The sequence below is a fragment of the Monodon monoceros genome, unplaced genomic scaffold (genome assembly GCF_005190385.1).
Source record: "Monodon monoceros isolate NGI ecotype Baffin Bay Population unplaced genomic scaffold, NGI_Narwhal_1 Super_Scaffold_2, whole genome shotgun sequence".
Taxonomy (NCBI): Eukaryota; Metazoa; Chordata; class Mammalia; order Artiodactyla; family Monodontidae; genus Monodon; species Monodon monoceros.
Window position 1 is genome coordinate 6,586,764 of NW_021703776.1, and position 25,545 is coordinate 6,612,308.

The 25,545-nt window shown below is 53.0% G+C and overlaps 2 protein-coding genes across 4 annotated transcripts; one reads left to right on the top strand and one right to left on the bottom strand.

Moving 5' to 3' along the window:
* The first annotated feature begins 5,726 nt into the window (after window positions 1–5,726).
* On the top strand, window positions 5,727–11,052 carry LOC114901671 (phosphoglycerate mutase 2). The gene is made up of 3 exons (XM_029233713.1): window positions 5,727–9,104; window positions 9,210–9,390; window positions 10,855–11,052. The coding sequence occupies exons 1-3, from the start codon at window positions 8,439–8,441 to the stop codon at window positions 11,019–11,021; spliced, it is 1,014 nt and encodes a 337-aa protein (XP_029089546.1). The 5' UTR covers window positions 5,727–8,438; the 3' UTR covers window positions 11,022–11,052.
* A 205-nt stretch (window positions 11,053–11,257) lies between these two features.
* DBNL (drebrin like) lies at window positions 11,258–24,252 on the bottom strand. 3 transcript variants are annotated; one of them, XM_029233711.1, is made up of 13 exons: window positions 24,119–24,246; window positions 20,462–20,517; window positions 18,500–18,612; window positions 17,814–17,888; window positions 16,664–16,810; window positions 15,792–15,869; window positions 15,343–15,494; window positions 15,187–15,232; window positions 14,688–14,781; window positions 13,984–14,082; window positions 13,769–13,881; window positions 13,439–13,535; window positions 11,258–12,957 (listed from the first exon to the last, which is right to left on the bottom strand). In XM_029233711.1, exons 1-13 carry the CDS (start codon window positions 24,199–24,201, stop codon window positions 12,818–12,820), a joined length of 1,293 nt encoding a protein of 430 aa, XP_029089544.1. In that variant the 5' UTR covers window positions 24,202–24,246; the 3' UTR covers window positions 11,258–12,817. The 3 variants fall into 3 exon arrangements, with proteins under 3 accessions (XP_029089544.1, XP_029089543.1, XP_029089545.1); XM_029233710.1 differs by having other exon boundaries at window positions 15,187–15,235; XM_029233712.1 differs by lacking the exons at window positions 17,814–17,888; window positions 18,500–18,612 and having other exon boundaries at window positions 15,187–15,235; window positions 24,119–24,252.
* Between the last annotated feature and the right edge of the window lie 1,293 nt (window positions 24,253–25,545).

Sequence of the window (25,545 nt, forward strand, 5' to 3'; positions counted from 1 at the left end):
ACTTACATCAATGGACAGATCTTCCAGACAGAGAATCAATAAGACAACAGAGGTCCTAAATGATACAACAGAACAGTTAGACTTAATTGATCATTTTAATTAATTTATTTTTTTGCTGTGTTGGATCTTCGTTTCTGTGCAAGGGCTTTCTCTAGTTGTGGCAAGTGGGAGCCACTCTTCATTGCGGTGCGCAGGCCTCTCACTGTCGCAGCCTCTCTTGTTGTGGAGCACAGGCTCCAGATGCACAGGCTCAGTAGTTGTGGCTCATGGGCCTAGTTGCTCTGTGGCATGTGGGATCCTCCCAGACCAGGGCTCGAACCCATGTCCCCTGCATTAGCAGGCAGATTCTCAACCACTGAACCACCAGGGAAGCCCCTAATTGATCATTTTAGATAGTGATATTTTCAATCACTATTTTTGTAGTGACTTTTGGACATTACATCCAAAAAAACCAGAATATATATTATTTTCAAGTGCACACGGAACATTCTCTAGGACTGACCACATCCTAGGGCACAAAACTAACCTCAACAAATTTAAGAGTATAGAAATACTTCAAGCATCTTCTCTGACCACAATGTCATGAAACCAGATATCAACCACAGGAAAAGAAATGAAAAAAAAAAAATGATTACATGGAGACTAAATAACATGCTACTAAAAAACCAATGGGTCAACGAGGAAATTAAAAAATACCGAGACAAATGACAATGAAAACACAACCACACAAAATCTATGGAATGTGGCAAAAAAGCAGTTCTTAGAGGGAGGTTCATAGAGATACAGGCCTTCATAAAACAAACAAACAAACAAACAAAAAAACCAAGAAAAATCTCAAGTAAACAACCTAACCTACCATCTGAAAGAATTAGAAGAATAAGGACAAACAAAACCTAAAATCAGCAAAAGGAAGGAAATAATAAAGATCAGGGAGGAAATAAATAAAATAGAGATTAAAAAACAATAGAAAAAAATCAACAAAACCAAAAGCTGGTTCTTTGAAAGGGTAAACAAGATTGACAAACCTCTGGCCAGGCTCACCAAGAAGAAAAGAGAGAGAACCCAAATAAACAAAATAAGAAATGAAAAAGAAATCTCAACAGATATCATAGAAATACAAAAAAAATAAGAGAATACTATGAACAATTATATGTCAACAAATTTGACAGCCTAGAAGAAATGGATAACTTTCTAGAAACATACACTAAAATTGAATCAAGAAGAAATAGATAATTTGAACAGATCCGTCACTAGAAATGAAATAGAATCTGTAATTTAAAAAAACTTCCTACAAACAAAAGTCCAGAACCAGATGGCTTCACAAGAGAATTCTACCAAACATACAAAGAAGAACTTATACCGATTCTTCTCAAATTCTTCCAAAGGACTGAAGAGGAAGGAACACTCTCAAAGACATTCTATGAAGCCACCATCACCCTGATACCCAAACCAGACAAAGATACCACCAAAAAAGAAAATTAAAGGCCAATATCTTTGATGAATATAGAGGCAAAAATTCTCAACAAAATATTAGCAAACTGAAGCCAACCACACATAAAAAAGGTCATACACTACGACCAAGTGGGATTCATGCCAGGTTCACAAGGATGGTTCAACATACACAAATCAACCAATGTAATACACCACATTAACAAAAGAAAAGTAAAAAAACACACGATCATCTCAATAGATGCAGAAAAAGCATTTGACAAAATTCAACATCCATTCATGATAAAAAAAAAAAAACTCTTACCAAAGTGGGAATAGAGAGAACATAGCTCGACATAATAAAAGCCATTTATGACAAACTCACAGCCAATATAATATTCAAGAGTGAAAAGCTGAAAGACTTCCCACGAAAATCTGGAACAAGACAAGTATGCCCACTTTCACCACTTCTCTTCAACATAGTAGTGGAAGTCCTAGCCACAGCAATCAGACAAAAAAAAAAAAAAAAAAAAGAAATAAAAGGTATCCAATTTGGAAGGGAAGAGGTAAAACTGTCACTATACGCAGATGACACGATACTATATATAGAAAACCCTAAGGACTCCGCACAAAAACTACTAGATCTAATAAATAAATTCAGCAAAGTAGCAGGATATAAGATGAACATTCAGAAATTAGTTGCATTCCTTTACACTAACAATGAAATATCAGAAAGGGAATGTAAAAAAAAAAAAAATACCTTTTAAAATTTCACCAAGAAAATAAAATATCTAGAAATAAACCTGAGCAAGGAGGTGAAACACTTATATGCTGAGAACTATAAAACATTAATAAAGGAAATAAATGAGGATTCAAAAAAATGGAAAGATATCCCACACTCTTGGATTGGAAGAATTAATATCATTAAAATGGCAATACAACACACAGCAATCTACAGATTTAATGTGATCCCTATCAAATTACCCATGATATTTTTCACAGAACTACAACAAATAATCCAAAAATGTACATGGAACCATAAAAGACCCAGAACTGCTAGAGCAATCCTGAGGAAAAAAACAAAGCAGGAGGTATAACTTTCCCAGACTTCAGACAATACTACAAAGCTACAGTAATCAAAACAGTGTGATATTGGTACAAAAACAGGCATATGGATCAATGGAACACAATAGAGAGCCCAGAAGTAAACCCACACACCAATTAATCTTCGATAAAGGAGGCAAGAATATAAAATGGGAAAAAGACAATATCTTCAGCAAGTGGTGCTGGGAAAGTTGGACAGCTGCATGTGAATCAGTGAAGTTAGAACACACCCTCACACCATGCACAAAAATAAACTCAAAATGGCTTAAAGACTTAAACATAAGACACCATAAAACTCCAAGAAAAGAGCACAGGCAAAACATTCTCTGATATAAATCATGTTTTCTTAGGTCAGTCTCCCAAGGCAATGGAAATAAAAACAAAAATAAACAAACAGGACCTAATCAAACTTACAAGTTTTTGCACAGCAAAGGAAACCATAAAAAAATGAAAGGCAACCCAAGGAATGGGAGAAAATATTTGCAAATGATGAGATAGACAAGGGTTTAATCTCCAAAGTATACAAACAGCTCATGCAACTCAACAACAAAAAAACCCCAAACAACCCAATCGAAAAATGAGCAGAAGACCTTAATAGACATTTCTCCAAAGAAGCCCCAGTAGGCACATGAAAAGATGCTCAACATCACTAATTATTAGAGAAATGCAAATCAAAACTACAATGAGGTATCACCTCAGACTGGTCAGAATGGCCATCATTAAAAAGTCTACAAATAACAAATGCTGGAAAGGGTGTGGAGGAAAGGGAACCCTCCTACACTGTTGGTGGGAATGTAAATTGATGCAGCCACTATGGAAAACAGTATGGAGGTTCCTTAGAAAACTAAAAATAAAACTACCATATGACCCAGCAATCCCACTCCTGGGAATATACCCAGACAAACCTACAATTCAAGAAGATACATGCACCCCTATACTCATAGCAGCACTGTTCACATAACCAAAACATGCAAACAACTTAAATATCCATCAATAGATGAATGGATAAAGAAGATGTGGTGTGTGTGTATATATATATATATATATATATATATATGTATGTATGTATATATAATGGAATACTACTCAGCCATTAAAAAAGAACAAAATAGTGCCATTTGCAGCAATGTGGAGGCAACTAGAGATTATCATACTAAGTGAAGTAAGTCAGAAAGAGAAAGACAAATACCATATGATATCACTTATATGTTGAATCTAAGATATGGCACAAATGAACCTATCTACAAAGCACAGACTCATATACATAGAGAACAGACTTGTGGTTGCCCAGGGGGAGAGGGGGAGGGAGAGGGTTGGACTGGGAGTTTGGGGTTGGTAGATGCAAACTATTACATTTAGAATGGATAAACAACAAGGTCCTAATGTATAGCACAGGAAACTATATTCAATATTCTGTGATAAACCATAATGGAAAAGACTATTAAAAATGTATACATGTGTATAACTGAGTCACTTTGCTGCACAGCAGAGATTGGCACAGCATTGTAAATCAACTATACTTAAATAAATAAAATAAAATAGATAACTAAGGAGGACCTACTGTATAGTACAGGGAATTCTGCACTCTGTAATGGCCTATATGGGAAAAGAATCTAAGAAAGAGTGGCTATATGTATAACTCATTCACTGTGCTGTACACCTGAAACTAACACAACATTGTAAATCAATTATACTCCAATAAAAATTTTTTAAAAATCACTTAAAATTATATATGTATGAAACGTAGAATGTCATTATATAAAGGTAAAAGGGTCAATCCAACAAGAGTAATTTCAAATATTTAAAAATATTTTTGCACCTGCCATAAGGGCACCTAAATATATAAAGCAAACATTAACAGACATAAAGGGAAAAGTAGACAGAAATACAGTAATAGTAGGGAACTTTAATATCCCACTTTCAACAATGGATAGATCATACAGACAGAAAATAAGGAAACAGTGGATTAAAACTACACATTACATCAGATTGACTTAACAGACATATACAGAACATTTCATCCATCAACAGAATACACATTCTTCTCAGGCACACATGGAATATTCTACAGGATGGATAATATCAACAAAGCAAGTCTTAATAAATTTAAGAAGACAAATTATATCAAGCATCTTTTCTGACACAGTGGTGTAAAACTAGAAATCAATTACAAGAAACCTGGAAAATTCACAAACCTGTGGAGGTTAAACAACATACTCCTGAACAATCAATGAGTCAAAAAAGAAGTCAAAAGAGAAACCCAGATACATCTTAAGATAAATGAAAATGGAAATACAACATACCAAAACATATGGGATGCAGCAAAAGCAGTTCTAAGAAGGAAGCTCATAGCAATATACACCTACATTAAGAAAAAGAAAGGGCTCAAATAAACAATCTAACCTTACACCTGAAGGAACTAGAAAAGCCCAAAGTTAGCAGAAGGACAGAAGTAACAACGATCAGAGCAGAAATAAATGAAGCAGAGACTAAAAGGACAACAGAAAATACCAATGAAACTAAGAGCTGGTTCTTTGAAAAAAGAAACAAAATAGACAAACCTTTAGCTACTCTTATCAATTAAAGAGAGAGGACTCAAACAAAATAATAAATGAAAGAGGATACATTACAACTGATAAAACACAAAGGATCATAAGAAACTACTATGCCAACAAATTCAACAATCTAGAAGAAATCTAGAATTGTCAGAACTAGTAAACAAATTCAATGAAGTTTTGGAATATAAAATTAATATACAAATATCAGTCTGTTTCTATACACTAACAACTAGGAGAAATTAAAAAAACAATCCTATTTACAATTGCATCAAAAGAATTAAACAACTAGAAATAAATTTAACTAAGGTGGTAAAAGATCTGTACACCGAAAACTAAGACATTGATGAAAAATCTGAAGATGACACCAATAAATGTAAAAATATTCCATCCTCATGGATTGGAAGAGCTGACATGGTTAAAATGTCCATACTACCAAAAGCAATCTATAGATTCAATGTAGTCCCTATCAAAATTCCAACGGCATTTTTCTCAAAAAAGAACAAAACAAAACAAAACACTAAAATTTGTATGGAACCACAAAAGACCATGAATAGCTAAGGCAATTTTGAGAAAGAGGAACAAAGCTGGAGACATCACAGTTCTTTGTAACTATATTACAAAGCTATAGTGCTCAAACAGTATGATATTTGCATAAAACCCACATATAGACCAAAGGACAGAAATGGAGAACCCAGAAATAAGCCCACCCACATATGGTCAATTAATTTACAACAAAAGAGCCAAGAATATACAATAGGGAAAGGACATTCAATAAATGGTTGGGGAGAACTGGACAGTCACATGCAAAATTGTCCTAGGTATTTTGAACATTATTTTGAGAGTCTGTTTAAATTCTAAGGAGAATGTAGATCGTATTGTTTTGGCAGGTAATCAGGTCACCAGTGGGTCAGCCTGGGTCAGAGCCCACAAGTACAGGGAGCCCAGGAATTCACCTGTAACTGTACTGCATCACTCACCTAACCTCCCTCCTCTTCATGCCTGACCTGATACTTAACAGCTCCCTGGGGCCTGCTTTCCAAGACTTCCAGCCAGAAATTTGGGGCCTTAGTTTCCCCCCCTTGCTGCACAGTTCCTGCAGCTGCATCCAGTCCTCAGCTGCAGGAGGGAGGAGAGAGAAAGCAGCACGTGTTTGCCATACACTCTTGTGGCCTCACCTCCTCTGGTTAGAGGGTAGCTCTTCTCTCAGGGTTTCAGGTGCCTGCCTGGCTGACATTGCCACCTCTACATTACTGCCCAGGAGCTGTGGTGGGTAAGAAGGGGAAAAAGGGAAGGGGCCTGTAGGAACTTTATTTCTGTTCCTTGGACCAGAGGGATTCTCCGGAGCCCTTTCTGTCCACATTGGGGGCACTTCTAGGTTTCAAGCTGGGCAATCCTGGAGAAAAAAATGGTAAATTCACCATGGAACTTGGAATCTGATCCGCTTCATCTGCCTGCTGCTTACTTTTCAGTTCTCTGAGATCTGCTTTCTGCCTTTGTCCAGGATTTATAGCTGTGGTCATGCGGAGAGACCAGTGGAGGGTGCTCGCTCCACCCTCCCAGGACGGTCCTGTTGAAACAGCAGCCCTCCTGCCCCCTTGCTTGCTTCTCCATGGACCTCATCGCTGCCTACCATGCCACACATCACATGTTGTCCATCTCCCACGACTGGGATGGAGACCCCCGATGAGCAGGGCCTTGCTTGCCCAGTGCTTGAACAGCGCTGGCACGCCAGACATGCCCAACAAACACTTTTTGAATGAGTAAGAGTCAGGCTGGAGTGAGCCAAGTCTTAGAAGCTGTGTCTAGTCCTCTCAGGCTTCAACTCTCCTCTGTGGTCCCTGGCTTTCCCAACAGCCACCAGACAGGCAGGAAGGCATGTCCCGTCCCCCGCTTTGGCTGGCAGTACGGCCCCAGTGGCCCCCCAGTCTAGCAGCTCCTCACCATGCCACCTGCACCCAGCCCAGGCCAAGCAGCCTTGTTCTCACCTAACCCAAAGCCACCACCTCTACCAGGGCCTTTGTCCTCCGATCCTGCCTCCACAGCGGCAAGTGACTTTAAAACATAACCGTGCTTCAGACTCTCCAGTGATTCCCATTCGTCAGGACACAAGGCCCAGCCCCTCTATGCCTCTCTGCCACACACCTGTTTGCTGTTCTATGAGGATTGGTTCTTTGCTGGTGCACCTGCAACTTGGCATCTTGACCCCGCCGCTCTGCTTCGTTTCTTCACAGCCCAGATCGCAGTAGCCCTTGTCCCCCAAAACCTTGTCCCCCAAAACCCAGAAGTCCTGGGCCTGCACCCAACTCTACACTGCCCCCTAGTCCCAACCTCGGCCTACCTCTGGGCACTCCTGATGAGCTGGGTACAGATCTAATAACCAGTACCTCTGATTCTGGGGCTCCTTGGGGACATGAATCCTGGATTTTTCTTTTTCTTTTCAAAGGTGGTTTCAGCTGGGAGGAGTAAGCCTGGCTGGGGTGAAGGTAACTAGGGTGGGAGAGTGTGGCACATGTGGATAAGAACTTGACAAAGGGATGCGAAAGCAGAAAACCTTCTGTTCCTCTCTGGCCCAAGCAGCCAGGCCCCCAGCTACCCCTGGCTGTCCTGGAAACCCAGCTCTGCCCAGCTCAGCCCTTGCCCTACACTGCTGCCACCTCCCACAAGGCCAGACCTCTCCCCAGGGCTACGGTCCTCACCAGCTCCCCCGCTCTGCCCACAGCAACCTTTCCTCCTCCCGTGTGAAGATGACGGCACAGCTCCTCCCAGCCTGGCTGTCAGCCAGAGGCTTCCACAGGGCTCATTCTGCGGGCTAGGCTTGGGCACAGAGCCTGCCAGGGCAGAGGGACCTGAGGACGGGGGTCAGGAGTCCCGGGTAAGGTCCCCTGCCAATATACAGACCCCACTCACGGGGTAACAGAACAGCACCCCAGGGGGAACCTCCTGGCATTTCACACGTACACACACAGGTGTGCGCACATGCAACATAGACGTGAGCGCGAGGCACACGGACGTGTACATGCAGTAGGACGTGCGCAGCACGTGCACGCGCACCTAGGCACGCACGTGTGGGTGGGCGGGCACACGTGCATACTCACACCCTTGGCTCCCTCTGACACCAGGCTAGTGTACTTCCCGAGACGCGGGCTTGTCTCCGGTTGCGCTGAGTGACTCGGAGGAAGCAGTAGGGATTTTCCCGTGCCCCTGCCCGACAGCGGCAACCCCCGAGAGCAGGCGGCAGGCTGACGGGGCTCGGGACCCCGACCTCAGGGGGAGTCTATCCCCGGCCAGTCCTTCTGTTCCCGCTAGCCTCCTTCTCAGGCTTGCTGGAGGCCGGGACTTCTGCCCTTGATGCCCAGCCCTGCTCGGCAGCCCCGCCCAGCCTGGGCTCTGGGCACCTGGGGACTGGTGGCTGATGAGGCCCTTTTTCCAGTCCGGCGCTCGGCCTGCCTTCCACCCAGCTCTGCTGCCGGCCACCTGCTGCCGCCCGTCAGGCCTGGAATGCTGACTGGCAGTTGGCTGGGGCGGGGGCTGGGGATCGTTATAAAGCTGGGGGCGTCACCTGTCCCTGTCTGCAGCCCGCGAGTGCCCTCCGCCGCCACCATGCCCACCCACCGCCTCGTGATGGTTCGGCACGGCGAGAGCACCTGGAACCAGGAGAACCGCTTCTGCGGCTGGTTCGATGCGGAGCTGAGCGAGAAGGGGGCTGAGGAGGCCAAGAGGGGGGCCCATGCCATCAAGGACGTGAAGATGGAATTTGACATTTGCTACACGTCGGTGCTGAAGAGGGCCATACACACCCTCTGGACCATCCTGGACACAACGGACCAGATGTGGCTGCCTGTGGTGCGCACCTGGCGCCTCAATGAGCGGCACTACGGGGGTCTCACTGGCCTCAACAAGGCGGAGACGGCCGCCAAGCACGGGGAGGAGCAGGTGAAGATCTGGAGGCGCTCCTTTGACATACCTCCACCCCCCATGGATGAGAAGCACCCCTACTACAACTCCATCAGCAAGGTGAGCGGCTGGGGTGCGGGCCTGGGGGGTAGGTCTGGGGACAGGGGCCCAGGCTGGGGGGCGGGGGGCTGTCTGGGGAGTGAACAGCAGCACGGATGCCCCCAGGCACGTCGCTATGCAGGCCTGAAGCCAGGGGAGCTGCCCACGCATGAGAGCCTCAAGGACACCATCGCCCGGGCTCTGCCCTTCTGGAATGATGAGATTGTCCCCCAGATCAAGGCTGGCAAGAGAGTGCTCATTGCAGCCCACGGGAACAGTCTGCGGGGCATCGTCAAGCACCTGGAAGGTGAGGCCCATCCTCAACATAGGGTGTGGGCAGAGGCGGGTGGGGTGACACGTCCCCTTGAACCAGCGAGCCCCCAGCTGCTCATTTCGTAAACGTGCCGGCTGCCTCACCGAGGCGGCTTCACAGACATCCGCACCCCGGGCAGGGCCTCCAAACTGTGAACTGGACTGGGTGGGGCGAGAAACCACTTGAAAAAACAGCTCTGTAAGAACGAACCGTCCACTGCCGTGCGTACTGGGACAGACACTGTGTAATGTGAGTCTCCTTCTGAAGATTCTGGGTGAAAATGTGTGCCGCCACTGACCCTGGCCCCAGGCCCTGCACAGGGGTCCACAGCTGGCCTGGCTTCCCCAACACAAGCCTCAGGGGAGAGGAGGGAAGGCCCAGGGGTGGCATCTTGCCCAAGGACACCCACCCCTGAAGAGGAAGGGCCATGTGGCTCTAAATCCCAGCTTGCTGAGTGACCCTGGTCAAGTCACTTCACTGGCAGCTGTTGGATATGGGACTGAGAGTGGGGCCCTGCCCAACCCTGCCCACACCCCAGCTCACCCACTCGGGGCAAAAGACTAGTCAAAAGACAGGTGCAGGGTGTGGGGAATGCCAGAGACCTTAGGTTGGTAGCTTGGCTTCCACTAAAAGGGGAGGAGCCCCTCCCAGCATAACAGGCTTCCTCCAAGTAAGCCCCCGTCTGCCTTTCTGAGGACTTCCTGAGGCCGAGTCCACACAGACGCCTCACGGCTGGTGCTGAGCCTCGCAGATGGAAAGACCACCTGCCCTCCCTCCCTTCTGGGGGCTCCCTGCAGCCTGGTCCAGGAGAAACAAATGCACCGAGGCAAACGTGACCGGGGTCTCCCACTGCCCAGAGCATGTTCCCTTAAGGCCTCCCTGCACCAGCGGGCTGGGCAGGATGACAGCGATGCCAAAGGTCGAGCTGCTATTCCAGGCCAGGTCTTCGGGAGGCCAGCAGGGTTGGGTCAGGTTTCCACAGAGAACTCTCTTCACCGGGCAGGGCCTTGTGTCCACCTCGGCCACGGGCAGCGCTTCTCGCCGTCCCTATCGCACCCCCCTTCTCAGGAGCAGCCCTGCTCCACTGCTTAGGACGTCTAGAAACTAGAACTCTCTAGAAGCCAAGTGGTTAAGGTCTTTCCTGATCCCAAACACCCACCAGTCTGACCAGAGCTCACATTGGGCCAAAGGGGCCAATGGCGTCACCCCAGATGAGGCCAGCTTGGGCCGGAGCGAGGTCCTCGGTTCACCACAGCTATTTCTGTAGGCTGCTGTCTCAGGGCTGCCTTGACCTTCTCGAGGAGCATTTCTGTGGCCTTGCTGTTGGGGTGGGAGGGCTGCTGCCTGGCCAACAGCCCTGTGGCCTGTAAAGGTCACGAAGCCTGCTAAAAGCAAGAGCAGGTGGCTGCCTGGCAGACAGGCCGGGCGGGGCTAAGGATGCTTGTTCCTCCGGTCCAGGGATGTCGGACCAGGCCATCATGGAGCTGAACTTGCCCACGGGGATCCCCATCGTGTATGAGCTGGACCAGGCACTGAAGCCCACCAAGCCCATGCGGTTCCTGGGTGACGAGGAGACCGTGCGCAAAGCCATGGAAGCTGTGGCTGCTCAGGGCAAGGCCAAGTGAAGGGTGGGCTCTGGCAATAAAGGCACGTCCTCTCACTGCCTCAGGCCAGTGTGGCCCCAGGACGCCCGCCCCCCAGTGCTCACTCAGGGCTCATTCCGTGGGCCTGGAGCCCGGGATTCCACACACACAGCCCCGGACCCCCGCTGCCTGCCCAAGCCTCCCCCACTGGGTGCGGGGACCCCGGGAACACGGAGGCCAAGAGCCTCCCTATCCCCGGCTATCGAGTGGCTCCTGACAAGCCCCGACGATGACCCGCAAAGCAGAAGAGCCACTTGGCAAGCCTGCTGTAAATCCGAGTGCCCAGGGTCACTTAGGGAGAGTCCAAGTGACCCAGCCCTCCCCATGGCGATCGAGGACTGTGGCCAACATGCCACTTCCTTCACATTGGTTGTCCTCTACTGTCCTGGCTGCCCCAGGGTGGGAAGGTCAAGGTGGTACCCTGAGCCCTGCCCCACGTGGGCCCCTTGTCCAGTGGCAGACAAGCCCACAGGTGGCCTCAAAGCTGGCAATACCTGATTCAAGGGGCTTTCATAGCTGGGGTGGGCCCTGGAGGCTGTCCTAAGAAATCAGGACACGGTGAGGCCTGCCTGCAGCTCAGCCTAAGACAGGAAACGCCATCTGCAGCCAGGTGGGGAGGGGGCACTGGGATTGGCCACCACCTGGGCCCACAGCCCCCTCGGCGCATCCTTTGCCCCAAGCTGCTTCCACCTGGCACCTCCCAGAGCGTAAGAGCTTAATTCCCCAGGCACTCTGTGGGTGCAGGTGCCTCACTCCAGGCACATGTGCACACTGGCTGTCCTGCGTGGGTGGAGGCTCCCCATGGCAGGGGTCAGGGGGGCCCTCGGCCCCTCCCCGAGAACTGAAATGCAGGAGGCTGACTTGCAGTCACACATTGACCTTTATGCCTCCTCCAGGTGGCTAAGGGTTGGTCAGAGGTCTGAGGGTGCACACATGAGGGCTACAACAGGAGGGATCGGAGCTAGGGCCGGTGTGGGGCAATTCTTACTCCAGAAGCAGGCACGGATGGGCTGGGGCAGAAAGAAGGAAAGACAGTAGGAACAGGCCACCATGGTTACTTTCCCTAAACCGTATAAACTGAGGTGCACACTGGGGCCAGCAGACAAGAGTGAGCCACGTGGAAGGACACGCAGTGTCTGTTGATGTTTTCACCTCTTCCTTCACATACTTAGATGGGGGCTTGGTTGTCCCTATCTCCACTGCCCAGAGCCCAAGCAGAGGGATAGAGAAATGGGGAGCACAGAGCAGGTTCCAGAAAGACTGCTACCAAAATTGTCATGACCCACTCTGACTTTGGTCATAAACTCTTAAGTTCACTGTTCCCAAGGTTCACTGAAGCTACAGACACTGTCCCTTAAAGCCAAGAGGAAAAGGAAAAAAAGGCAAGTGCACAAGGAGCCCTCTAGATGCCCCTGCTCAGACCCACCCCCGCAGACTGGCAGTGCCATACTCCTTGGGCAGAGGTCACTGAGAGGCTGGCCCTGGGCAGGCTTGGCTCAGTGTCTTCTGTTGGGGGTCAAGGACCAGACTGGTTGGGAGGACTTGGGAAGCTGCTGGAAGCACGTCTGGAGATCACCAGGTTATTGCTGCATTTGGGGCAACAGAGGCTGAGCCACCCAAGCCAGAGGGAGCCCGAGGGCCTGCCCTCATCAGGGGGATCCCATTCCTAGAAAAGTGCCGTACACAGCCCTCACGCCGCCTCTGCCAGCAACGAGGAAGTCGCGTCTGGGAGGGGAAGGGAAGCACAGCCCCTGGCCTCGGCCAGCAGTCGGGGCCCTTTACTCAATTAGCTCCACATAGTTGGCGGGAAACATGCCAAAGTGGCCGTCCGGCCCGTAGCCACGCCACCAGCCTTCGTCGATCACCTCAATGCCCGTGATGAGGTTCTCAGGGTCAAAGGAGATCTCGGTCTCGTCGGCTGCAAAGAAGGTGAGCCCAGATGCGGTGCTGAGGGCCCTGGGCCAGCCAGCCCTCAGCCTGTGCTGACGCTGCTCCTGGGGCCACTCCCCCAGCACACACCTTCCTAGGGGGCCCGGCCCTGGGCTCACTGTCCCAGCGAAAGGCTGGAGCACAGCACTTCCACACATCAGCCTGCTCCCTGAGGCCTCTACCCAGGGTCAGCAGGGGCACCGGCATCCAGGCCTGGCCCCTCTTCTCTGGTCGCACTTTCCGGCACTAGGACAAGGCAGGCAACTGGGATTCACACCAGTGGACAGCAAGTAGCTGCCCGCAGCATGTGGGGAGGCCTGAGCTGTGCAGGGCACCCACCCACTCTCCCTTCGCACCCTCCTGCCTTCACTTCCGACACGCCCCGGGGCTCTCCCCTTGAGGGAGTCCGCAAATCCTGCCTCCTGATCTTGGGCCCTGTGGTTTGAGGTGGCAGGGCTGCAGCACATTACCTGCCTGGTAGTCATACAGGGCCCGGGCACAGAGCCCTTTCCCACTCAGCCCCGGGTAGTGGTCAATGCGCTCAGAGCTGGTATCTTGCTGCTGCACCTGCCCATGGATGGGAAAGAAGAAGAGAAGTCTGGGATCGTGGTTACCCAGATTCAACCCTGCCTGTGACCAGGGCTCGCGGCAGACTTGGGGGGAGGGCACACGGGGCACGGGATGCTCCAAAATTAAACACGGTAATTCACAGGTAGGGAGCCACGGAATGGGTACGGCCAAGGAGCGCGTTTCCGGGCACATGGGCCCTTCACACATCTGCCCTGCTGCAGAGAACCCACCATTGGAGGCTCCTCGTAGAGGGTCTCCTGCTCTGGGGGCTCCTTGTACACGGCCTCCTCTTCCGCTGGCACCGAGCACGGAGGGGCACTGGGCACCGGCTCCTCGCGGAGATCTGCATGGGAGGACACGGCCCACTCTGACGCAGGGGAAGGGAGAGGACATGCCACGTCTCCCTCCCACCCCCAACTCCCCACAAGGCAGCCGAGAGCCTTGCCTGCCCTGGGCCTTGAGGTGGCGTCATGAGCTGACTCTCTGCTGAGGGGGGTCTCCGGTTGAGTGAGCTGCTTCTGCAGGAAGGGGCTCCTCAGCTTGCCTGCAAACCAACGGTAAACATCGAAGACATCACGCTGCTGGAAAGGGGGAAGAGCCAAGTCCTCTCTGCCCCTTCTGTGCCCTGTGTTGCCCAGAGGGTGGACCTGTTCTGGGACAGTGGCTGTCATACAGGGAGCGAACAGGGACATGCAGCAGCTGCAGGAATACCACCCGCTGTGCACACATCTCACACACACACACATCGTACACTCCAAGCAGCCCCTTGGGGGCCACGTGCAGTGCTGGAGAGCTGACCAGCAGTGCAGTCCGATATAGCCTTTGGGGGCCAGAGAGGTGACTGATGCAGGCCCCTGAGACCCAGCTAACAGCCCAACGTTGGGGGATTTACAGGGCCGGGGCTGGAGGGTGTCCACTCTAGAGCCACACATGGCTCCTCTTGTCCCACCACGTCAAGAGCAGGAAGGGGACACCCAGGTCCCCGGCTCCCGTGCAAGAAGCAACCCTCATGAGCACGGGCTCTCCTTACTCATCATCCCTTTCACCTTCTGATACATCTGTCACTAAGTCAGGGGGCCCTGCCCTGGGACCCCAGGCTCCCCTTCAGCCTTCCCCTGCCTCATAGCTGGGCGCAGAGCGAAGTCTCACCTGGCTGGGGGCTGGAGATGGGCGTGGTGGACACGGCCCTCTCCTTCTGCTTGAAAATCTCCCGTGGGTGTGCTGGCTGTGGACAGACAGGCTCCTGAAGGAGCGCGCACGGAGCCGGCAGTGAATGAGGATCCGGGAGCCATCGGCCTGCCTGGCTCCCTGCAGCTGTGCAGGGGGTCAGGAAGCAAAACACCAAAGCTGAGGGGCTCACAGGCCTCTTCCAGCATCAGGCGGAGGTCCATGCCGGGCTGAGCTTCTGCCCTTGGCTCTCCTCTCCACTGACGGCCCTGACACACCACGTGTCCCACGTTCTAATCTGCCCCAGCAGGCTGCAGGCCCCTCCCAGTAAGCGCCTCCCTCAGGCCTGCTGGGTGGGGTGTGTGCATCTGGAGGGACCCACAGGGCCACCACGGCTCACAGCAGGCAGCCTGCGCACCTGTCCCAGATGAGCCCCAGCTGATCGGGGACCGTGCGCGTCACTCTGGCCCTCAAGACTCACCTGCTCCTCTCCGCTCCTTGAAAGCACTTCCTGCTGCTCACACTTCCTGCTGGGAGGGGCAGAGGCAAGAGCTGCAGCCCGGCCTCGGCCCACCCTCCCCTGCCCTGGGGGACAGCCCTCGGGAGGGGAGAGGAGGTGGGGGCAGCGCCGCCGCACCTGTGGGGCCCGGCCTCGCCACCCTGTTGCTGGTGGCGCTGCTCCCGGAGGGCGGCCTCGCGCAGCTCCCGCTCTCGGCGCTCCTGCTCCAGCCGCTGCCGCTCCTCCTCTGCCCGCCTCTTCTCCTCCAGCCTGCGGTTCTCCTCCTCTTTCTGCGGGGAGAGGCGCAGGCGGCTGCCCCCTCGGCCTCGGCGCTGCCGGCAGCATGGACCCGCCCAGGCCGCGGTCAAGCGTGGGCTCTACAGCAACACTCGCTGCCTGGCCTTGTTCCCTAACACCTCTGACCCCTAGTTCAACCATCTGCGAATGGGTGCTACCAGGGACATCTGATCTAGGAGCTTATTGTAGGAAAAACCGAGACACAGCAAGTAAACCACTTCCTCCTGTCTGCTGCATACAGGACCAGACCAAATGCCAGCTCTCATCCTCATGCCCTGGGCGGCACTTACCTCTGCCTTGGCCCAGAAGCTGTCTTTGCCAACCCTTTTGATCTCAGACACGGCGTTGGTCTTCTGGTACACAGAGCCCTGAGGCGGACAGAGAATTCACTACAGGGTCATCGACAGGAGCATAGCACGCAGGTAAGAACGGTTAGGATGGCACCCGGCAGAGGGAGTGGCGCCTGGCCCGGTGACCCATAAGGAGACTGATACCAAGAGGGCCTGAAAGGCCCTGGAAACCGCAAGTGGGGAAGCTCAACCCCAGACAACACTGGAGGAGTCTCTGGCTGCACCAGGCCCCTGTGGATGGAAGCCAAGGCAGGAACGGCCCCTTGGCCTGCCTGAGATTCCTGGAGGCGGGGCAGTTCTGAGGCAGGCCTCTGGACAGGGGCCCTCAGACAGCTGACTGCCATGGCAGCACCCACAGGGTCTCCAAGGACCCCAGCTCCCATCCCACACCGGACCACAGGCCCACAGGCGTCCGTCCGCCCACAACTCAGAGGGGCCTGCCCTGTCCACCACCAGAAGTTTCTCCAAAGCAACCACCATCCAGGGTGGCACAGGACACTCTGGGGCCACGGCCTGGAGGGTGGATGGAGCTTCCCCACAGAGAACCTCTGCGCACACACAAGAGGCTCTGGAACTACCAGGCAGGGTCAAAGGCCACGCCTCATGCCCACCAGCACCCACCTCACCAGCAGGCAGCTCTTGCTCCTGTCAGGCTCGGGGTCACCATCTGCACCTCAGTCTGGCTCCAGGACCGGAAGCCAGGCAGGAGGAGCCCAGCCCCCGAGGGAGAAAGCGCTGAGGGCGGGCTGAATCGGTCCGCAGCTAGAACCGCGCACTCCTGCCCGGCCACCTCAGGCCCACACAGCACTCACCACCGGGGCCTGGGGGCCCGTGTCATGGAAGCGGCTGCTCTCTCCGTGGAAGGTGTAGTTGGCCCCAGAGGCCCTGGCCACCTTCTGCATGATCCACTCGGGCTCCACGTCCTCCTCGGCCCTGGCGTTGACGGTCACGTGGGCCCCCTGCAGCAGGAGCGACACTTAATGAAGAAGCAGCATTGCAATCCCAGGAGAAGACAGGCCGCACACCTCGGCCTGCACAGTGCAACGGCTGCACTGCGCTCAGGGTCGGGAGACCCTGCCAGGAACCAAGGCACGCTCTCCCCGAGGCCTCAGAAAAAACAGCTGAGGGAAACCCATCGCTCTTGTCCCAGCCTGCGTGGGAGGCCCTTGCCCTCCACGGTGTGGCCTGTTCTGTACCGCTGTAAGACAGCCCCAGCATTAAAGGGCTTCTTTCTAGTGAATGAAACCCAACCTTAAAAGTCACCTGGAAACAAGCACATTTTCTACAAAAAGCAAGTTACTGGTTTCTTCTTGAGAAGTTACAACTATGACCTTGTTGTTACTAAATACCAATAAGCTTGGGACCTTCTCTTTCAGCTCCTCGATGGAGAAACTGAGGTGCATCTGAAGAAGCGTTGGCAGAACCAGAAAACAAAGTCCTGAGCCTCCTTGCCAGTAACCAAAGAAATGCAAAGAGTAAGCTGACAAGTGAACAACAAACGCTTTTTGATACAAAATGCTTTTGAAGTTAAACAAGGTTCCATTATATGATGACTGAAATAAATACGTGCAGAAATGGACCACAAAGAATGCGTTAAAGGGAACATGCACGTTGAGGTTGAGAGCAGAAGCAGCTTTCCTTCTCGTCCAAATCCTCCTAGTACTGCTAGAAGTTTGTACTCATAAAACAAATGCAGCCCAAGACCTAGCCCCGCCCCAAGACCAGCTCCAGCAGGGCCTCCTCAAGGTCCTTCGTCCTTCCTTCCCGCTGAAGCCAGCTTGCAGGTGGCTCTGGCTACCTCCTGGGCAAGAGGAGGGCAGCCTCTGGCTATGCCCTGAAGTCCAGACAGAGCATCGGGACGTGAGGCACACTTCCGACTCTGGCTGTGATTCCCGCTCACTCACACCCTGGAACCTAGGGACCTGGTGAACTCTGTGAGGCCCTGTACGGAGCAGCCCTCACCTTCAGGAAGCTGGCCATGGTGCTGACGTGGTTGGCGCACGCTCCCTTCCGCACGTCATTCACACCCTCGCCGGTCTGCAACACAGCACACCCAGCATGACCCGCCAATTCCTCGGTGTGACCCAGGTCTCCCCCCAAAGCCACTGCCCACTCCAGGGACTCAGCAGTTTCCCTGTGTCCCGGGAAAGAGCAAACCACAACCCCAAAGCAGATGACACGGTGAGCCCCCATACCTCCGAGTCAGGGAGGTTCTTGGAGCAGGACGGTCGCCAGTGTCCACTGTGGGGCGTTGCCTTAGAATTCCCTAGTCCCCACCCAGGGGGCTCCACTTCACTAGAGCCCCTGTCCTATACTCCCAGTGCCCTCCCAGCCCTAATCCAGGCACTCTGCTCCCTCAGGATGACTACCCTGAAGGGGACAAGAACATGAGTGCCCTGTGATTGTGTGTAGCCCATTCACAGGAGTCGCTCTGGGCTGGAACAGTGAACTCTGCGCTAGCAAGGCCCTCGGTGTTCTTTGGGCCACACTGAATTAATCCACTACTCTGTTCATTCACCAGATTCAAGCTGTTCTAAAATCAGGTCCTCTTCCGCTCCACTCACAAAAGGCAAAGCACGAAGGACGAAAAGGGAGTTTTTCCAGGTCACACCTAGGTGAGAACTCAGAAGCCCTCAAGTTCCACATACCCAGTTGATGAGGACAAACTTGGGCAGGCCGGAGTTTGGGTCCTTCACTCTGCAGAAGGCGTACATCACCTTCCCACTGTTGAGCTCCTCCACCATTTCCTCCAGGCCCCCCTCTGCAGCAGTCACAAGGAGAGTCAGGGGCAGGCCAGGCACCCCACGCCCACCCTGGCACCTAGTCCATCAGGAAAGGGAACCCCAGCTGCCCCTAAACCAGGGTTCTCAGCCCCATCTGCGTCTGAACCAGATTCCTAGGCCTACCCGCACTAAGCTGACTTATGAGAACTGGATGGGACCCAGGATCTGCATTTGTGAAAAGCACCTCAGCCCCGCTCACCACAACGAGAGAAGCCCCTAAGAAGCAATGAAGACGAAGGAAGGAAGGGAGGGAGGGAGGGAGGGAGGAAGGAAAGGCACCTCAGGTGATTTTTTAAGCCGCACTAGTCTAAAAACCACTCCTGTAAACGCACACGTAATTCTGGAAGTAAAAATGTCATTTATGCTACAAACCAGGCAGGCACCAGACCTCCAAATGGAGGGGCTCTGCAACAATTTTACCATTGCCTGGACTCCACAAACCGCCCTGGAATAACAGGGCCTGATGTGAGTCACCCTGCCCTTACCCATGTCTGCTCAGACTCCAGGGCCACCCAGAGGGTCCCAAGCACATGTTAACTCTCCGCCATATAGGGCCTCAGCTCTTAGACTCTCTGAGTGGGGATAAGGGAGTGATGGGGCATAGAAATGAGCCACCCTATGCCGTTCTCCCCTGACACCCAGGCTGTGAGCCCCAGCATGTACTAGAGTTTTGGGTTCTCATCAGGTGTCCCAAACCTCCTCAGACCGTGAGAAGGACCTGGATCAGGTATTTTAGCTACAGGGCTCCAGGGAACCTGGGGCAGTCCTGAGGCCCTGCTCTGGGCTCTTACAGCAGAGCCTGGGAATGCCACTGAGGATGGTGGTATGAAACTCAGCTGAGCTCTGCAATCCTCAGTCCCCTATGGCATCACACTGCACCTGAGGCCACTGTCAGTGGCAGTCCTTCTAGAAAGAGGGAGACGTTTTCTACCAACAAGTCACCAGAACCATTCATGGGGCAAGCAGAGAACATGCTAGTGAACATGCACTGAACAGTGAAGCCGTGTCACTCAGGTCAGGTGAGCTGGCCTTGAGAACGAGGAGTTAGGGGTATCAGGTGGGGGGCCTGCAGTTTCTACCCCTCTGCCCAGCACTGGCCAAGAGCCTGTTCTTCCCGAGGCACTTCCTATCACCCCGTATTTGAGTAGCACTTTTCCAGGTCACCCTGTCCCAGTGGACCATGTGCACCGATGTGGCCTCTCCTGGGTGAGGGCGTGCCCAGCAAGAAGAGGACAGAGGGAAGGATGTGTCCACACCTTCTCCTCCACCACCAGCACCCAGCTCGGTGGGACTGTTACCCTCCCAGCTGCAGCCCAGGGCTGCTGCCTGCAAGCTGGAGAGGGCTGGCCTATTTCCCATCTCAGCTCTTCCAACTACGACACAGACAGAGAGCAGCGCTGCCTCGCACCATCAGGCAGAGAGAGCCAAGGAGAAGGTATTTTCACTTAGAAACATCTGAAACCCAAAGCTGGCCAGAAGGAGCTGTGAGAGCCGGGGAGCCCACACTGCTCAGTGGGAGCCTCTGTCCTGCCTGGCTGGCTGCAGCCGGCCCGATCAGGGCACCAGGGAATTCCTGAACATTGAATGAAACTGACGTGGGGGAGGCTCACCCTTAGCCAGGGGAGGTGTCACTGCAGTCACGCCACACGCAGGGGACACCTGTGCACCCTGAGTGCCCTTCCTCCCGCTGTGGCGGCTGAAATGCCAGCAGAGATGGAGCAGTGACGTCACGGCTCCCTCCCCTCCACGCGCCTCACCCTCCCTCCCGGGCTTCTGCCTCCTGATGGTCCATAAGAGCCCATCTGCTTCCTCGCTTATCATACTCACCCCCAGTGCCAGCCACACGGATGTCATTGCTGTTGCCTTCGTAGGTAAAGAGGGCCCTGAAACAAAACACAAACAGGCTCTACCACCATCTGCCCTCACTGTCCCCACCAAGGCTTCACGCTGCGCCCCAAAGAGCTCAGCCTGGCAGTAACCCTGTAGGCTGACCCAGACCCCACTCTGAACTACAAGGCGGGACCTCAGTAGGCCGCTGGGCCTCCCAGAGCTGAGCCTTCTCAGCTGCAGCCGGCCTGTCGTGAGGACAAGCCTATGGAGACGGGGAGCATACATCCATCCGGAAGAAAACTAAGCTGTGAAGTTTTATGGCAACCTTCTACACATTTACGTGTGAAACACCCACCTAGCTACCACGTGTGTGCATTTGAACAAACAAAAGATACCTGCATATTCCTGAAACCAAAGCACCCCAAGGAGAAGCAGGAAGGAGAAACACGTGCATTTTCAATGACCCTGTGTATATCTGTGGTCTTCCTGGAAGCCTCAAGGGTTGCTGGAGCAGGTCTGTCTGGCCTGGGGCCCTTCCAGCACACACAGGCTTTTATCGGTTGCATATGGCACTGGAAACCACAGGGGCCATGACTCAACACGCAGTCAGGCTCCTCACAAGACAGGCTCCCTGGCTGGGCACGTGCTGCATCTAGCAGAGCCTTAGGTCTCCACAGGTGACCCTGGGTCACACCGCCCTTCTCCTGTAAGCCTAATTATTCATAAGAACTCTGGTAAAGATGTGGCCTTATAAATTATGGTAAACTGTATTAAATCTGGGCCACGGAAGGTCCCTTGACCAGAACAAAGGTCCCTCAAAGAGAACATTTTAGAAGAGGCGGCTTCTGTGCAGTCCACATGAAGCCCAGACATCTGCATGAACTCTGCAGCAGCTCAGCTCCAGGGAGTGCTGGCAGACCACAAGGTGAGGGTGCTAATCCATCAGACAGCAAGTCAAAGGCAAAACCCGGTCTGGGGTATCATCACCCCATGCTCCATGGCACAGGCCTGCTGAGGCGCGCCACACAGAAGCTCCAGGGTCAACAGCCTGACAGGAGCCATGTCAACTTCCACTCAGCTTCCCCAGGGCCTCGCTAATGCCACTGGGCAGAGCTGCCTAAGCCTGAGAAAGTCAGAAGAAATTAGACCCAGGTCCAGAGATCTGGCTGGGAGGGAGGACAGACTGCCAGGAAAGAACCACTGCTTCCCAGCAGAGGAGAGAGTGCAGAAGGAGAGAAACACTCAGAAAAACAGGGAAAAGGAAGACTGGGTGGTGGCAGACATCCAGACTCTGGTGGCCAGAGTCCTGACCAGCCTTCCTCCCGGAGGAAAGAAGCCCCTGGCTGCACAAGACAGGGGCACCGGACAAGCAGCAAGAAACGGAGATGGCTGCTCAGCTTAGCTTTTCCAAGAAGGGATCCAGCAGCTAGCAAAGGCCACGCTCCGTGCCTGCCACCTACCCCTCTGACTTCATTCCCCTCCACCCTGGGCTCCAGCCTAAGCCACCTTCCTGAATGTTCCCGGTTCAGAGGCTCATACCACATTCAAACAACCCTTCTTTCAAACCGACATGAAAAAAAAAATGGTGTGTTGGCTTGTGAAGGCACATAGCACAAGGAGTATGGGGCACTGGGCACCTTATAATCCAGTCACTTCCCAAAAACCTAATCTGAGACCCTGCTGCTTGCTGGCGATGGGAATGCAGCTACAAATAATCCCTAAGAGGCCCTGCCCATGGAACTTACTTTCTAATGGGAGACAAACAAAACACACACAAACACACACATACACACCAGATAGTGTCAGATACTGTCAGATAGTGCAGTGGGAGCAGGAACTGAGCAAACATGCCACAATCTAGGGGAAGAACCACCTGGGGGAACCAGGAGAAAGAGCCGGTATGGAGAGTTGATGCTGTGGCTGCTCTCCAGCCCACCTGGCTCCAGGGCCTGGCCCGGGGCACCCACTCTGCATGAGAAACGTGTTATGACCCGTCGAACCGGAGACCACCTGTTCTTGCTCTGATATCCTCTGCCACTTTTTCCGCACCGCTCTCAGTACCCCTACATCAAGGACAGAGATGGGGACCACCCCACCCTTTCTGGTGAAGAGCAAAGGTGACAAGAAAACCAGTGAGGGTGTCTGGTGCATGCCTGAAGGCAGTCAACCAGGGAGATGGGAAAATGTACTGCAGCCAGGGAGACAGGAATCCAGAAAGGCCTCTCCAAAAAGGCAACATCAGAGCTGAGAAAGGAAGTTTGGGGAGCCCCCTAGGATGATGTGGAAAGGCGCTCCAGGCAGAGGAAGCAGAAAGAACAAGAGCTATGAGGAGAAAACAGCTTTGCAAGTTTAAGGAAAAGAAAGCAAGCTACAGTGGTGGTAAACAGGTGTGACCACAGCACGGTAAACAGGAGGGGCGGTCACGAGCCTGTCGGCCACGGCAAAGAGTCCAGGCTGTGTTTATGATGCAACAGGAAGCCACTGCAGAGCTTAAGCAGGGAAGTGACATGGGTCTAGATACTTTTTCAGCTAGTGAATGGAGACCTGCCCACATCGACGTGGCCCCAGAGATTCTGCAGACCCAGGCAGCTGGTGTCCGGAAGCTCCTCCCTAAAAGGCCTGGGGGTGAAGGAATGGCAAGGCAACAATGCCCTCAGTGTCACAACGGTACACTGTACAAAAGCCACTCTGCGCTGGGCACCAGGGAGAAAGCAGTAGCACCTGACAAGTGGAGAGAGCCACAGTAGCTGAGCCACGCCCAGCGGGCCCCTCCCTTGGCAATGGGAAAAGGCTCCCACCCCAAAAGCTGGTCACCTCACTCGATTGTACTCAGCATACTTTCTGGAAGTACAAGTTCTCAAAACTGGTCAGTGAACACACTTTAAGCAAAAAGGAAGGTAACAGAGAATTACCATGCAAAAAACAACCCTAGCTGCAGGACAGACAGCAGGCCCTATGTGTGGGCTGCCCAGGGCTCTCCCAGAGACTTCAGATCCAGGCTTCCAGTACTATAAAGCCCCTAACACCGACAACCTAGGAAAGGATGCCACTGGGAGGTGGACGGAAGATGGGACCTTTTCCCAAACACATAACCAGCATCGTCCTTTCCTTCATCTCCCCATAGCTCAGGAATATTAAGTATATTCTTCTTGGAGAAAGGGAGGTTCTCGAATACACATTCACAGGGAACCAGGGACTTAAACCCCTCCACCTTCCTGCTTGACATCTCCAAAGCAAGGCTGCCAGACCACCCTTAGAGGGCCATCCCTGAACACAGAGTTTGGAAGAAGCCGGGCGTAGCTTCCGCTTTCTCAAGGAGGGCTGTGGAGGGCCCCTTTGTCCACGGAAGTCCCCGGGCAAGAAAGGAGAACCTGGCGACGCCCTCAAGCACAGCCAGGCACAGGATGCATCAACGAGGCCCGTACGGCCAAGACCGGAGGCCAGCGGAGGGAAAGGGCTGGGGACTCACCGGACCCCCACGCCGGGTTTAACCTGCCCACGCACGGTGGGGCAAGGGGTGACAGGGTGGGGACCGCCACCCCCCCGGGGTGTGGCGCAGGTGCGGGGCAGACAGGGCTCCGCGCCCCCTGGCTCCCCGGCCCCAGCCCGCTCCCGGCCCGCCCCCGGCCCGCCCCTGGCCGCCTCGGCGCCCACCAGTCGGTCGGGGACTTCTCGTTGACCACTTGCTCGTAGGCCTCCTGCAGCGCCGGCCCGTTCCGGCTTAGGTTCACAGCCATGGCCGACTCTGCGGTGCCCCCACCTCCGCCGCCGCTTCCGGGCCCGGGCAGCCCAACGCCCCGCCCGTCGGCCGGAAGCCCCGCCCCGACAGCCGGAAGCGGAAGCGGTGCAGGCGGGGCCCGGGTGAGCGGGCGAGTGCTGGCTAGGCGTCTAGAGGGTTGCTGGGGAGTTGGGGCCCGCGTGCGGGTCGCGGTCTGCAGACAGCTGGACGAGGGGGTGGAGGGAGGGCGCGGCCTTCTGCGCGTCCCCGTGCTCTGTCCCGCCGAGCCCGGGCGCGCCTTGTGGGTCCGGCGGAGGGACCCCACCCAGCCCCCTGTTCGCTACACTCACGGAGCATCGTGCATTTTATTCTTAAACTCTTGTTGCAGTTAAAGCACTTGCTTGAGAATCCTGGATTCATGACAGGCACGGGATCCCCCGATCCTCTGTGTGGACCCTCAAAAGAAATTTTATCTATGAATGAAGCAGTCATGAATTAATGAGAAGGATAAAAATGAACACTAAGTGATGGTCACACTGCCACAAACCTAACTCAAAGTGCTGTCGTGTTTCTTTGACCTCACCTGCATTTTCTAGTGAGGTAGAGGATGCGGTGGCGGAGGAGAGATGAGAACCTGCCCCGTGCTGGTCCTGTTAACCCAACCAAACTTGGGTCCACTGGCCCCAGTGCAGTAAAGCCAATCTACTGACATGAAGTCGTGGTGAAGGAAAAGTGCAGCATTTATTGCAGGGCGCCAAAGCAAGGAGTCCTGGCAGCTAGCGCTCAAAAGATCTGAGCTCCCCCCGCTGGCTTTCAGGGAAAGGTTTCTAAAGATAGGGTGAGGCAAGGGGGCTGAGGGGTGTGTGATCAGCTCGTGGACATTCTTCTGATTGGTTGGTGGTGAGGTAACCGGTAATCAACATCGTCAACCTTCTGGTTCCAAGCAGTCTGGGTTGTGGGCGGCACGCAGTCAACTTCTTCCACCTAGTGGGGGCTTCAGTATCTGCAAAAAATAGCTCAAGGATATGGCTCCAAATAATATCTACAGCCTTTGAGGAGGCAGTAAAGGGCCTTGACTTTGTTTAGTGGCTAAACTATCATTATTTTGTCTTGCTTGACTGTTTTCCTTTGTTTCTGCATTTTCTCACTTCTCTGATTAAATTTATTTGTTGGAACTTAGGGAAGGCCTAGAAGGCTAAAGTTTTTCTAAAGACAAGAGGCAGGCAGAGGACGTGGTGGCAGGGACGGGGTGTCTGCTCTGGGAAGGCCCCATAGGGTCCTGCTCCGTCATGGTCCTGGTTCTTTCCAGGCCTTGGCTGACTGATGGAAGGGGTCCACCATGCCTCAACCTGCACCTGACTAT

What these genes read in the sequence shown, in the direction of transcription:
- DBNL (XM_029233710.1), bottom strand. Translation starts at nt 24,201, where the DNA reads ATGGCTGTGAACCTAAGCCGGAACGGGCCGGCGCTGCAGGAGGCCTAC. An exon ending in CCATGGCCAGCTTCCTGAAG is followed by an intron (nt 16,811 to 17,813) that starts GTGAGGGCTGCT and finishes CTCCTGCTGCAG; the next exon opens with GGGGCCCACGTGACCGTCAA. An exon ending in CCTGTATGACTACCAGGCAG is followed by an intron (nt 12,958 to 13,438) that starts GTAATGTGCTGC and finishes CCTTCTTTGCAG; the next exon opens with CCGACGAGACCGAGATCTCC.
- LOC114901671 (XM_029233713.1), top strand. Translation starts at nt 8,439, where the DNA reads ATGCCCAGCCCTGCTCGGCAGCCCCGCCCAGCCTGGGCTCTGGGCACC. An exon ending in ACTACAACTCCATCAGCAAG is followed by an intron (nt 9,105 to 9,209) that starts GTGAGCGGCTGG and finishes GGATGCCCCCAG; the next exon opens with GCACGTCGCTATGCAGGCCT. An exon ending in CATCGTCAAGCACCTGGAAG is followed by an intron (nt 9,391 to 10,854) that starts GTGAGGCCCATC and finishes CCTCCGGTCCAG; the next exon opens with GGATGTCGGACCAGGCCATC.